The 14,737-nt window shown below is 43.1% G+C and overlaps 1 protein-coding gene across 2 annotated transcripts; it reads right to left on the bottom strand.

Moving 5' to 3' along the window:
* Window positions 1–218: 218 nt before the first annotated feature.
* On the bottom strand, window positions 219–12,210 carry LOC106585716 (protein FAM219A). Of its 2 annotated transcripts, none has more exons than XM_014172253.2 (6): window positions 11,834–12,210; window positions 10,387–10,489; window positions 7,621–7,723; window positions 7,308–7,388; window positions 3,437–3,512; window positions 219–1,882 (listed from the first exon to the last, which is right to left on the bottom strand). In XM_014172253.2, the coding sequence occupies exons 1-6, from the start codon at window positions 11,900–11,902 to the stop codon at window positions 1,724–1,726; spliced, it is 591 nt and encodes a 196-aa protein (XP_014027728.1). In that variant the 5' UTR covers window positions 11,903–12,210; the 3' UTR covers window positions 219–1,723. The 2 variants fall into 2 exon arrangements, with proteins under 2 accessions (XP_014027728.1, XP_014027729.1); XM_014172254.2 differs by having other exon boundaries at window positions 3,458–3,512; window positions 11,834–12,203.
* Between the last annotated feature and the right edge of the window lie 2,527 nt (window positions 12,211–14,737).

The raw sequence follows: 14,737 nt of genomic DNA, 5'->3' as shown, positions 1-14,737 counted from the left end.
ATAGGGAGCCAAGATGGTGTCACCCATTTTGTAGGCCAAATATCATCCATTCTTTTTTCCCCATATGGATTTTTTTTATGTAGCTTACTTATTTCAACAATGTATTCCATTACATGTTCATTGTTAGATTGCTAATGAACGTAGTACCTGCCTTCACCCTGCGAGAGAGAAATGCATTTAGAAAAATGCCCCAGTATGCAGTAGACACCCCAAGAAGGTTCAGTTGGCTTTGTGTTTATTGATATTATACACTACACAGGACAGTAACATTGTTAAATACTAGAATGTAAGTGTCTACATGAGAACACAATAGTAAAATAAATAATAAATGAAAAAATTAAATGCATACATTCATACTGCAAATCCCTTTAAAATACATTAGGTCATGAGACTGGCAATAAATACACACATTTTGTTTGAATATTCTTTACTTTAAGGCATATTCTAATCGCAAATCAACTCTGAGGTGTTTGAGTGAAGGACTCAGTGAGGGATTAGTACTCAAAGTTAATGATACTTAGATCACTTTCCAACCAATCACAAGGAAAATAAACTGCACCCCACCCCATGCTGTGTGTCTGCTCTGTTGACACTATTTAGAATGATTGTGCCAATCAAGATAGCAGAAGTGGTTAGTTAGACACAATGTGGGAGGGGCATGGTAGGATGTCAACAGGCTGTATCCAAAAAGCTATCTAAAGTCGGCTTATACTTTTACTTAACAAAACCACTTGTTCCCTTTGGCCTCTACTGGGGTGAATTGTGTAAGCAAACTGGAAAAAGTATTGTGTTGTAGAATGAGTCCAATGATACAGAGTGCTGTATCATCCTCTTGAATAAGGGTCATCGCAGATTAGCAATCACCTTAATCACCGTACACATATTACCGTAGAACCCAAACAAACTCAAATGTGCAAGAATAACACATTCAAAAGTGATAAATCTATGAAGAATGGACAAAGTAGCAGAGTGTGCAGTAGTAAGATGTGGGAACAAACAGCCAATTCAGATACATTTCCCAATCCCTTTACAGTAGGTGCTCATCATGAATGTCATCCCTTTGCAATACATTCATCCTTAAAAACCATAAATACCTCCAACCAGAACATAAGAAACAGGGCAAAAGTGTCAAGGTAGACTGAATGAGTCCATGGACCAGGCCGATGCTACACAACCCTGCTTTCAGTACCAAATTACAGTATCAGATACCAGATATTAATCTTTACAACACACCCCAGTACATACAATCATACAGATCCTTAAAATAAAAAGTATATAACTACAAAAATGAACGAAATAAAATGCAATAAATATGACGAAGTCAAGTAAGCAGAGCAGCTTTATCACCAGCAGTTAAGATAATATTTCCTATTTAGGGACATGAAAATTATATTTTAAATCAAATGACCTTGTTTTTATTTTCGGCTTGTATTACACAATATTGACCAGGAAGAGGCATCAGAGAGGCCTAGACTAGTGTGTCTCCTCCCAGATCTCAAACACAAACAGAAGTGCATGTCCTACCATAGGAGGAAGTAATCACTGTTAGTCGTATTTTAACATTTTTGTGTTTGTCTTAATTTTCCTTTTTTTCTATTTTTTCTTTTTACATTTAACTTTCTGCCCGATAAGTTGATTATTTGTTTTCATATAATTATCATATTCTATCAATGCTCTCTGTAGCCGCTCTAATGGCAGAGTAAACTCACAGCAGATGTGTGGGCTACTGGATTTGACAGGCGGTGGAGGAGGTGGCTTGGCAGCACATGCAGGTGGGGTTGACAGATTTGGGCAGGATCAGGTCCAGGTCTTCGTCGTCAGGGATCTCGTCCAGCCGGTAACCATCTTTCAACAGCTGGATATTCAGGTCCTGGTTGATTTGCTGCAAGGGTGGACATATGGATGTGACTAGAGGGTATAAGGTATGGTCAGTCATGTTACTAAGGGGTGTAGGGGATGGTCAGTCATGTTACTAGGGGTCGTAGGGGATGGTCAGTTATGTTCTAAGGGGTCGTAGGGGATGGTCAGTCATGTTACTAGAGGGTGTAGGGGAATGTCACATTACTGGGGCTGCAGACACTCTACCATAGACTTAAGAAGACTATTAAGTAGAGTCTTCAAGGAGTACCCATGTAACTAAAGGCTTTTCACACGGTGAAAGCCCTGAGTAACATGACTGACCATCCCCTACACCCCTTAGTAACATGCCTGACCATTGTCTACACCCCTTATTTATCAACTGACCTTGTTTTTATTTTCACTTGTATTACACAATAATGACCAGGAGGAATCAGAGAGGCCTAGACTAGTGTGTCTCCTCCCAGATAAGTAGAGTCTTCAAGGAGTACCCATGGAACTGAAGGCTAGTCATATTGTTACACTGTGAAAGCCATAACCACTATGTTTTATCATAAGTTATTGAAGTTTACTTACTTCAGCGATCATATCAGGCTTTTGAAGACAGTCTTGTTACAGTAGTTAAATGTTTTAATGACAAAGACATAAGACTAAAATATGTAATGTAAGTGGTTTTAAGAATGGGTCAGTTGTGGTGACCATAAATGAATAAAGGTAGCCTGAGATTTTATCCAACAGTAATCCGTATTTACTGTAATGAGGTTTGTGAAGGGAGAGAACATGAAGATTGTGAGTGTGGTGGGGATGAGTAGCAATGGCCAGGCATGACTGTAAAGTCCAGTACAGATACAACAGCTGAGACGAGACGACGGTTTTTATGCAGTTTTAGAACCGAGGTTTGCTTGATCTAGTTTTAGAACGTCTCATGTCAGCTGCTGGAGTTTATAAGATTCAGTTACTCAAATATTAGCTAAAGAAGAGAGGTGTCCATTTAACAGATGTTCTGTGTTTAGCCAAGCCGTTAGCTAGCTAGCCTACCAGACAGATAGCTATTTTGCTGCAGTTAGCTAGCCTAACTTGCTGATATTTCTCTGACAAGTCACGAAAGTCCACCCTGTTTCTGGTGCATGCATTTCATGATACTCATTTGCTACAACTTGTTACAACCAGAGGCAGCTTTGTTTCAAAGTACATCAGTCACTGTGTTCCAGGCGGTATCACAACCGGCCGTGATTGGGAGTCCCATAGGGCAACGCACAATTGGCCCAGCGTCGTCCGGGTTAGGGTTTGGCGGGGTAGGCCGTCATTGTAAATAAGAATTTGTTCTTAATTGACTTTCCTTGTTAAATAATGGTTAAATAAATAAAAACCAAATAAATTGTAAAGAGGCACCATCACAGTGGAAATGGTAGCAAATACACGTATGGTCTTTTTTTTTATCTGAATGCCCCTTCTTTAGTCAGCTGTTCTACAACACAACATTCTAAAACTGGTTCGTTTTGTCTCGTCTCGTTTCTCCTTATGTCGGCTGTTGTATCTGTTCCGGGCTTAAGTAGTGTTACCCAGAGTGCATAGGTACCTGGTCCCTCACACATCTCACCTCGGCTGAGGAGTATCCAGATGAGGAGTATCTGGACATGTCGAAGTCATCGTCACTGCAACATAAAGGGAAGTGGATGGTCATTTACATAGATTCATGTCATCACTGTTGATCTTATATGTACATTCACCTCATGCCTGTCACAATGGCGCCGAATGGGAAGGCGGCAGTTTTACGGGCTCCTAACCAACTGTACTATTTTGTTAGTTTTTTTGCATTGTTTGTAACTCATTTTGTACATAATGTTGCTGCTACTGTCTCTTATGACCAAAAAGAGCTTCTGGACATCAGAACAGCGATTACTCACCTCAAACTGGACAAAGATTTTTTTTTCTTTAATGAGTCCAACGCGAAGGATATACTGCATCCCGGAGACCAGGCCCTCATCCAGTCATTTGCGTGAAGAAAAGACGGAAATACAGGGTGCGGTGGTCTGGGTGCCTTGTGAGAATTTGTCAGCGAGTGAGTAAACCACCACTATCCTCGGTATTATTGGCCTATGTGCAATCATTGGAAAATAAACTGGACGATCTACGATTAAGACTATCCTACCAACGGGACATTAAAAACTGTAATATCTTATGTTTCACAGAGACTTGGCTGAATGACGACACAGATAATATAGAGCCAGCTGGCTTCTCCGTGTTTCGGCAGGACAGAGCAGCTACGTCTGGTAAGACGAGGGGCGGGGGTGTGTGTCTATTTGTCAATAACTGCTGGTGCGCGATGTCTAATATTAAAGAAGTCTCGAGATATTGCTCACCTGAGGTAGAATACCTAATGATAAGCTGTGGACCACCCTATCTACCAAGAGAGTTCACATCCATATCATTTGTAGCCGCCAATTTACCACCACAAACCGATGCTGGCACTAAGACCGCATTCAACAAGCTTTATAAGGCCATAAGCAAATGAGAAAATGCTCATCCAGAAGCGGCACTCCGAGTGGCCAGGGACTTTAATGCAGGTAAATGTCACGCGCAACCAGAGGGAAAAAAACTCTAGACCACCTTTACTCCACACACAGAGATGCATACAGATGCATCACCCCTGCCCTCCATTTGGCAAATCTGACCATTTCTCTATCCTCCTGATTCCTGCTTACAAGCAAAAACTAAAGCAGGACGTACCAGTGTCTCGCTCAATACGGAAGTGGTCAGATGACGCGGATACTACGCTACAGGAATGTTTTGCTAGCACAGACTGGAATATGTTCCGGGATTCATCCAATGGCATTGAGGAGTATACTACCTCAGTCATCAGCTTCATCAACAAGTGGAAACGGCTGATTTGTAATGTATTATCTACGTAGGCATACAGAGGCCCATTATCAGCAACCATCACTCCTGTGTTCCATTGGCATGTTGTGTTAGCTAATGTCTACACTGCATTTCTGTATTTCTGATCAATTTCATGTTATTTTAATGGACAAAAAATGTGTTTTTCTTTCAAAAACAAGGACATTTCTAAGTGACCCCAAACTTTTGAATGGTAGTGTACATTTCCCAACCAGAAACCATGGATTACAGGCAACATCCACACCAAGCTAAAGGCTCGAGCTGCTGCTTTCAAGGAGCGGGACATTAATCCGGATGCTTATAAGAAATCCTGCTATGCCCTCAGACGAACCATCAAACAGGCAAAGCGTCAATCAATACAGGACTAAGACTGAATCCTACTACATCCGCTCTGACGCTTGTCAGATGTGGCAGGGCTTGAAAACTATTATGGACTACAAAGGGAAATTCAACTGCGAGCTGCCCAGTGATGCAAGCCTACCAGACGAGGTAGATGCCTTTTATGCTCGCTTTGAGGCAAACAACACTGAAGCTGTGTGATCACGCTCTCTGTAGCCGATGTAAGCAAGACCTTAAACAGGTCAACATTTACAAAGCCACAGGGCCAGACGGATTACCAGGACGTGTACTCAAAGCATGCGCAGACCAACTGGCAAGTGTCTTCACTGACATTTTCAGCCTCCCCCTGGCCGAGTCTGTAATACCTACATGTGTCAAGCAGACCACCATAGTCCCTGTGCCCAAGAAAGTGAAGGTAACCTGCCTAAATGATTACCGCCCCGTAGCACTCACTTCGGTAGCCATGAAGTACTTTGAAAGGCTGTTCAATCGCACTCCACACTGCCCTTTCCCACGTGAACAAAAGGAACACCTATGTGAGAATTCTGTTCATTGACTATAGCTCAGCATTCAAGACCATAGTGCCCACAAACCTCATTACTAAACTAAGGATCCTGGGACTAAACACCTCCCTCTGCAACTGGATCCTGGACTTTCTGATGGGCCACGCCCAGGTGGTAAGAGTAGGCAACAACACATATTCCACGCTGATCCTCAACACTGGGGCCCCTCAGGGGTGCATGCTTAGTTCCCTCCTGTACTTCCTGTTCAGCCACGACTAAATCAATCAATCAAATGTATTTATAAAGCCCGTCTTACATCAGCTGATGTCACAAAGTGCTGTACAGAAACCCAGCCTAAAACCCAAAACAGCAAGCAATGCAGGTGTAGAAGCACGGTGGCTAGGAAAAACTCCCTAGAAAGGCCAGAACCTAGGAAGAAACCTAGAGAGGAACCAGGCTATAAGGGGTGGCCAGTCCTCTTCTGGCTGTACCGGGTGGAGATTATAACAGAACATGGCCAAGATGTTCAAATGTTCATAGATGACCAGCAGGGTCAAATAATAATAATCACAGTGGTTGTCGAGGGTGTAACAGGTCAGCACCTCAGGAGTAAATGTCCAGTACATGGCCAAGCACGACTCCAACACCATCATTAAGTTTGCGACACAACAGTGGTAGGCCTGATCACCGACAACGATGAGAGAGCCTATAGGGAGGTCAGAGACCTGGCAGTGTGGTGCAAGGACAAAAACCTCTCCCTCAATGTGAGCAAGACAAAGGAGCTGATTGAGGACTACAAGAAAAGGAGGGCCGAACAGGCCCCCATTAACATCGATGGGACTGAAGTGGAGCGGGTCGAGTTTCAAGTTCCTTGGTGACCACATCACCAACAAACTATCCAAACACACCAAGACAGTTGTGAAGAGGGCACGACAACACCTTTTAGGATCTGGGTCCCCAGATCCTAAAAAAGTTCTACAGCTGCACCATCGAGAGCATCCTGACCGGTTGCATCAACGCCTGGTATGGCAACTGCTCGGCATCTGACCGTAAGGCGCTACAGAGGGTAGTGTGTATGGCCCTGTACTTCACTGGGGCCAAGCTTCCTGACATCTAGGCGTGTCAGAGGAAGGCTCAAAACATTGTCAAAGACTCCAGTCACCCAAGTCGTAGACTATTCTCTCTGCTACCGCACAGCAAGCAGTACCAGAACGCCAAGTCTAGGACCAAAAGGCTCTTTAACAGCTTCTACCCCCAAGTCATAAGACTGCTGAACAACTAAACATATCAAATGGCTATTTACATTGATCCCCCCCCCTTTTTTTACACTGCTGCTACTCGCTGTTTATTATCTATGCATAGTCACTTTACAAATGACCTCGACTAACCTGTACCCCCGCACATTGACTTGGTACTGGTACCCCCTGTATATAGCCTCGTTATTGTTATGTAAATGTCTTGTGTTACTTTTTGATTGATGAGATTTTTTTTAACTTGAGTTTATTTAGTAAATATTTTATTAACTGCATTGTTGGTTAAGGGCTTGTAAGTAAGCATTTCACAGTTAGGTCTACACCTGTTGTATTTGGCGCATGTGACAAATAAAATGTGATTTGATAAGATAACCTAAATACTGTATCCATGTTGGCAGGACTGATAGTAAAGGGTGATGGTGGACAGGTGACATTACATGTGTACGATATCACCTACCTGTCTGTATCTAGGGCCACCAGGGGCTTCTCATCAGGGCTCTGGTCTAAGGAGGAGTAGCCCTTATTGGGCACCACCAGCCTGTGGAGAGGAGAGAGGGAGCGAGTGAAAAAGAGGGAAAGGTGGAGGTGGGCAGGATAGTGAGTATACAAGAAGGAAGAGGTAGAACAGACCAGGAGGAAGAGAGTGAGTGAGAGTGAAAGAAATGGGAGGGGTTGAAGATACCAGTAAAGAGGGACATAGGGAGAAAGAAAACAATGAATGATGGGCCAAAATGGAGAAGACCCTAGTCAGGACCGAGGTCAGCTCTCACCGTGTTCTGGCCATGACATTGTTCTTCTTGGGCTGCTGGTTCACTGGACTTCCTGCATTGCCATTCTTCAGTGATCCCTTCCTGGCCAGCTCTCGCTGTTTCTCTGCACATCACAAGATGTGACATCAGAGGATTGACAAATATAGAGGGCCACAGACACAATCCTGCCATGGCAGCTCTCAGATAACCAGTCTCCTGACACCATTCAACTGGTCATCTGGTTTTGAGTCAGAGATGTGTCAAAGATGACAGGCCAGGGCCATCACCACATCCCCAGACTATGACACACACAGCACATTCACACCTGGTGCAAGAACGACTCAATTCTGGCCCTAATGAACTTACTGAGACAATTTCTGAGTGAATTTACAGAGTAAGGTATTTTGTCATTATTCAATCTTAGCAAATCACATTACTAGACCTACAAGGCGTGGTTCCAAATAGAAAAATATAAATGGTAGCTAGCTAGCTACCTTCTAACTAAAGGGCAGAAGCTTCACATAGACAAAAATAATGATAGTATCCTAATCTGTGGGTGATGTGTCGCACTTGTGGGGAAAACTTTCCCCATAAAAAATAAAGAACAAACTCAAATACATTTTCTAAAATCTTCATGTTGCCTCACACAAGCATATGGGTGGGAATAGGGGCTACACAAGTCAGGCTAATGACTGCAGCGTGCTAGTTTGAGGTTTTGATATAACAGACCTTCTGGGCTTGGGAAGGAAATATCTGGTGTGCGGGACTAGGACCATCCACCAGTAACAGTGACTCCCTCCCTCATCCCAGATGTTATGGGAACATTTGTTAACAGGGTATCATGAGGAGGGATTGCTCATCAAAGACATGTCTTTTTACAAAATAGTTAAATTGAGTCATTATTTTACCATTTCATTTTCTGGACATCCCAATGAGGTGTGTCAATGTGTTTATATTTATGCATTTTAAGCCTTGACACTAAACCTAGCCTTTGTATTGCTCCCTTCTACAGTGCCTTGTATTGCTCCCTTCTACAGTACCTTGTATTGCTCCCTTCTACAGTACCTTGTATTGCTCCCTTCTACAGTACCTTGTATTGCTCCCTTCTACAGTACCTTGTATTGCTCCCTTCTACAGTACCTTGTATTTCTCCCTTCGACAGTACCTTGTATTGCTCCCTTCGACAGTACCTTGTATTTCTCCCTTCTACAGTACCTTGTATTGCTCCCTTCTACAGTACCTTGTATTTCTCCCTTCGACAGTACCTTGTATTGCTCCCTTCTACAGTACCTTGTATTGCTCCCTTCTACAGTACCTTGTATTTCTCCCTTCGACAGTACCTTGTATTTCTCCCTTCTACAGTACCTTGTATTTCTCCCTTCGACAGTACCTTGTATTGCTCCCTTCTACAGTACCTTGTATTGCTCCCTTCGACAGTACCTTGTATTTCTCCCTTCTACAGTACCTTGTATTGCTCCCTTCTACAGTACCTTGTATTGCTCCCTTCTACAGTACCTTGTATTGCTCCCTTCTACAGTACCTTGTATTGCTCCCTTCTACAGTACCTTGTATTGCTCCCTTCGACAGTACCTTGTATTTCTCCCTTCTACAGTACCTTGTATTGCTCCCTTCTACAGTACCTTGTATTGCTCCCTTCTACAGTACCTTGTATTGCTCCCTTCTACAGTACCTTGTATTGCTCCCTTCTACAGTACCTTGTATTTCTCCCTTCTACAGTACCTTGTATTGCTCCCTTCTATTGTACCTTGTATTGCTCCCTTCTACAGTACCTTGTATTGCTCCCTTCTATTGTACCTTGTATTGCTCCCTTCTACAGTACCTTGTATTGCTCCCTTCTACAGTACCTTGTATTGCTCCCTTCTACAGTACCTTGTATTGCTCCCTTCTACAGTACCTTCTACAGTACCTTGTATTGCTCCCTTCTACAGAACCTTGTATTGCTCCCTTCTACAGTACCTTGTATTGCTCCCTTCTATTGTACCTTGTATTGCTCCCTTCTACAGTACCTTGTATTGCTCCCTTCTACAGTACCTTGTATTGCTCCCTTCTATTGTACCTTGTATTGCTCCCTTCTACAGTACCTTGTATTGCTCCCTTCTACAGTACCTTGTATTGCTCCCTTCTACAGTACCTTGTATTGCTCCCTTCTATTGTACCTTGTATTGCTCCCTTCTACAGTACCTTGTATTGCTCCCTTCTACAGTACCTTGTATTGCTCCCTTCTACAGTACCTTGTATTGCTCCCTTCTACAGTACCTTGTATTGCTCCCTTCTACAGTACCTTGTATTGCTCCCTTCTATTGTACCTTGTATTGCTCTCTTCTACAGTACCTTCTACAGTACCTTGTATTGCTCCCTTCTACAGAACCTTGTATTGCTCCCTTCTACAGTACCTTGTATTGCTCCCTTCTATTGTACCTTGTATTGCTCCCTTCTACAGTACCTTGTATTGCTCCCTTCTACAGTACCTTGTATTGCTCCCTTCTACAGTACCTTGTATTGCTCCCTTCTACAGTACCTTGTATTGCTCCCTTCTATTGTACCTTGTATTGCTCTCTTCTACAGTACCTTCTATTGTACCTTGTATTGCTCCCTTCTACAGTACCTTGTATTGCTCCCTTCTATTGTACCTTGTATTGCTCTCTTCTACAGAACCTTGTATTTCTCCCCACAACATCTTTGTATTGCTCTCCGGACATGTGACCCCTGTCCAAGGTGCTGAAATAAACTGAGGTACTAGGTTCTGCTGAGACCTCTTACACTCACCTATCTTCATCTGCAGAGGAGAGGGCTTGTAGTTAATAGTGACTGGCTCGCCCTCCCTCGTGTCTGAGTCTGCCTCCGAAGAAGCCGTGGACGATGCCGGGTCCTGGAGAGAGAGAGGTTCTAAATTGCATCACAGTAGTGAGAGATTGGTGTCACACGACTTACGTTCTGGGATGTTTATATGACATTGTCATTATGTATAGGCTAGTAAATACAATAGGCCTACTGCTACTGTATTAGAAAAATATATTTGTGAGATTCCCTGTCCGGCTCACACACACATATGCACTTTACACACACATCAAAGGTTGTCAGGTAGTCACATCTTAATTGTACACAGTCCATTCATTGACTGCCATGACACACATTACACTCACAACTCCCAAAAGCTATGCCACTGCAGATACAGACAACACTTTCGCTGAATCATGGTATTCCAGATAGGTTCCACCATAGAAGGGGTTGGCAACATACGGCCCACGGACCGAATCTGGCCCGTCAGGCCATTCAATCTAGCCCGAGGGAGGTTTGAGTAAAAAAGGAAAACCACTCTTGAATGTCTAAAACTAGACAGCAAGTATGTAGAAATTATAATGGACCTATACTGTTTTAAAATAACTTCCCCTTTTCAGGCCCGCAAACTGCTTCTGATTAACAAATTGCTCAGGAAAAAATTGTGTGGCCCTCCACTGAATTTTTTAATCTAGATGTGGCCCTTGAGCCAAAAGTATTGCCCATCCCTGGACTTGAAAAACGAACTCGATACAGCAAACTAACATGGTCTACTGAGACACAACACTAACTATATGCCTACAGCATCTGATGCGAACGAGCGGGTTTGATTCAGAGTGAAACGCCATATGCTGCCGCGGAGGGTACCGCTCCACGCAGTCACCGCATGATGAAGTAATCGAAGGGGGGCTAGGCCTTACTCGCTCCGATAGGCTACCCAATTGCTTTGTAATGTTCAGAAATAGCAAACAATTAAATAATAACATGATCTGTTGCATACATGCCAATCCACTACCTACGATTTTTGCAATGACAGGCTTTGTCTCATTTGTTTGTCCCAAGAGCGGATGGCTCAGCGAGGCTGGTTGTTTTCGCCAAGCATCACCGATGCTCACTACGCAGCTCGATCACTTGAAAAACGGATATTGATCAAGGTCGTCTTAAATTCGCTTCTCATCGCCATAAAGCCAGGCATACTCTCTTGACCTTATGGTTGCCTACCAATAATGCGACATTATCTACATTTATCAGACAGCTAAAACAAAATGCAACAAAATAACACCAGGCCAATATCGAAATTCAACAATACATTACAGGCAAAATTGATAGCGTCAAACATGTAGTAGCCTAGTCTAACAGTATAGGAGCAGACTGTATTAGCCAATGCATTAATTTATCATAACAAGTTGTAGCCTATAAAAAACATCCCACTTACAAGCGGCTGCATCTCCGCCTGAACAGCGCTAGGCACCTGAAATCTATCTACCGGTATCTCTTCCATCATTTTGGCGAGGTGTTATTTCTACCGTTTATGCCAATGTAATTAATAATACGGCAGCGCCGTGTGTTTTAGTGTGATCAATTGTGGCTGAGATTTTCGGTTTCTCAGATTTCTATCAATCTCTGCTATTCTCCAGTTCTTTGCCTCATCCCAGCAGGCAGTATCTGTAGTGACCAGTCGGTGACTCAACCACCCACTTCCGGGTACGGATCCGTTAATCGGTCTCGCCCATAATGGTCTCGCCCGCCTTACTGCCGCCCGAGAATGAGTGTAAACCTGTTCCACAATGGCCTGACAATGTGGACCAGTGATTCTTCATGGCATAACTCCAATGAAGATACTACTATTTATAAACGGAGTGGTTCGAGCCCTGCATGCTTATTGGCTGACAGCCGGGGCATATCAGACCGTATTCCACCGTTATGACTAAACATGTTTTTTTACTGCTCTAATTACGTTGGTAACCAGTTTATAATATCAATAAGGCACCTAGGTTGTTTGTGGTATATGACAAATATACCACGGCTAAGGGCTGTATCCAGGCACTCCGAGTTGTGTCGTGATAAGAACAGCCCTTAGCCGTGGTATATTGGCCATATACCACACCCCATCGTGCCTTAACGCTTAAATATAGGTTATATAATTAAATACGTGCACTTGGAAAAACAAATGACAAAACATATTTTATAAATCCCTTTTTATATCAGCAGTTGTTACAAAGTAAATAACAGATATTTGGCCTAAACCCCAAAGAGAAAGCAATGCATAAGCAGAAGCACAGTGGCCAGGATGAACTCCTTAGGAAAAACCTAAAGATGAACCAGGCTCAGAGGGGTCCCAGACCTCTTCTGTAATATGACATTTTTATATATATTTTTTATAAAAACGAAGTGTATTTTATAAACATATTTAGGCCTAATTCTTTGTCGGATCACATCTATTATAGGCTGCCTTTTCTCCCCAATTAAAACAACATGTCGTTGGCAGCAGAGAGCACCAATATCATGTACTAACTGCAAACTAATCAATACTAATGAAGACGATAGTATTTATTTAAATTATAATTTCAAGGGCCAGTTGTCTTGGCCAGTGTGAACCAGCAGATGGCGCTCCAAACATAGGCTTTGTGATAATAGTCAACGGGGCAATGAGACAAACTAAAGACAGCAGAGGCTGTGGTAGGCTTATGGTCCCTCATATTGACACAGAGCAGTGTGTGTGTGTGTGTGTGTGTGTGTGTGTGTCAGTGGAGGCTGCTGAGGGGAGGACAGGCTCATAATAATGGCTGGAACAGAGCAAATGGAATGGCATCAAATACATGGAATCCATGTAGTTTTAAAAATCTTCAAATGCATTCCCTATCAGTTTACAATTCAAAATTAGTGGGGAAAGGGGAATGGGAACAATAGCATAAGGAAACATGGCCGTCACTGCAGGTGCGGCTCTGTCCACTAGCCAGCCGGTTGTGACTCGTGGTAACTGTCCATGGTCAAGAATTGATAGTTACACGTACGCGGTACACAGGCCAACATTACGTCCTATTAGGACTTCTTCCATGTACTGTATAGTTACCATAGAGTGTGCGTCTCATTAGTGTGCGTCACTACTGTAGGTGTTGTAAATTGCTTAATTAGACTGGTCCCAGATCTGTTTTGGCCATTGTCACTCAGGCCTGGGATACCCATAGTATATCTCCAATCTGTTCAGAAATCATTTGTATAGGTAAGTCTATGATGTCTTTTAATGTGCATGCATTCATGGCATCTTTAAAATGCATGTTCTCACTGTGAATGCATGTTCTCACTGTGAATGCATGTTCCAGGACCTCTGAGCTCCGCAGGTCATTCAGTGTCTCATGTTCATGTGCTCCAGCAACTCCTGATTTACAAATGAATCACTGTTACTGGAGGATACACAGTCAAGTCATAGCAATTAGTTAATAAGCCTTCTAACACACACACACGCACGCACGCACGCACGCACACACACACACATCGCATGCACGTACACCATTTTGCATACTTGTTTTATTTTGTAATCTGTTGGCACAATACTTTCTGCTCTTTCCAGAATTAGACATCTATATCATTCTTAGGGAAAATTATGTTGAATCATAGTGATTTGTGTTTGTGAATTGGCTTGATAAACCCAATTTCAGAATGGTTATCTATCTCTGGGAATCTCAGTGCCAGATGTGATTAGAACCTTAGTGCTGCATGGTGACTCATTCATTATTCACTTCCACTACTCTGTTTCCCATGCCTCATTATCTTTCAATAACACACACACGCGCACACACGCACGCACGCACGCACGCACGCACGCACGCACGCACGCACACACACACACACACACACACACACACACACACACACACACACACACACACACACACACACACACACACACACACACACACACTGACCTCTATCTTCAGTGACTTCATCCCAGCTTCTCTACCTGGATGTAGGTTATGCAACGCCTCCAGCGGTGCAGATGGAGAGGCAGATTATTGTGCGGTCCTCTGTTTATTAGTATTCTGCTTTTGCAATATATTCTCAACGTGTTATGTAATGCCATGCTGAGTCCAGCTCCTAAATCTCCACCAGGATGGGTCAATTGGAAAACTGAATGTGTAAACACCGCCAATCCTACTGGCTAATGCACTCCTTTCCCTATCCTGGAGGGATGCCATGGATCCAAGCTTACCATGTTGATATGAGTGTTGGAATTGGCAGTTTCTTCTAACCCCAACAGAGAAGGTCTCTCAGATTTTCAGGGGTCAAGTCGGAACACGTAATTTCAAATTTGTGACAGTAAAGTGAACTGTCCTCCATA

Source organism: Salmo salar, chromosome ssa24 (assembly GCF_905237065.1).
Source record: "Salmo salar chromosome ssa24, Ssal_v3.1, whole genome shotgun sequence".
NCBI classification, from domain to species: domain Eukaryota; kingdom Metazoa; phylum Chordata; class Actinopteri; order Salmoniformes; family Salmonidae; genus Salmo; species Salmo salar.
This window is presented reverse-complemented; position numbering and strand designations above follow the sequence as displayed.

What these genes read in the sequence shown, in the direction of transcription:
- LOC106585716 (XM_014172253.2), bottom strand. Translation starts at nt 11,902, where the DNA reads ATGATGGAAGAGATACCGGTAGATAGATTTCAGGTGCCTAGCGCTGTT. An exon ending in AGGCGGAGATGCAGCCGCTT is followed by an intron (nt 10,490 to 11,833) that starts GTAAGTGGGATG and finishes CTCTCTCTCCAG; the next exon opens with GACCCGGCATCGTCCACGGC. An exon ending in AATGTCATGGCCAGAACACG is followed by an intron (nt 7,389 to 7,620) that starts GTGAGAGCTGAC and finishes TCCTCTCCACAG; the next exon opens with GCTGGTGGTGCCCAATAAGG.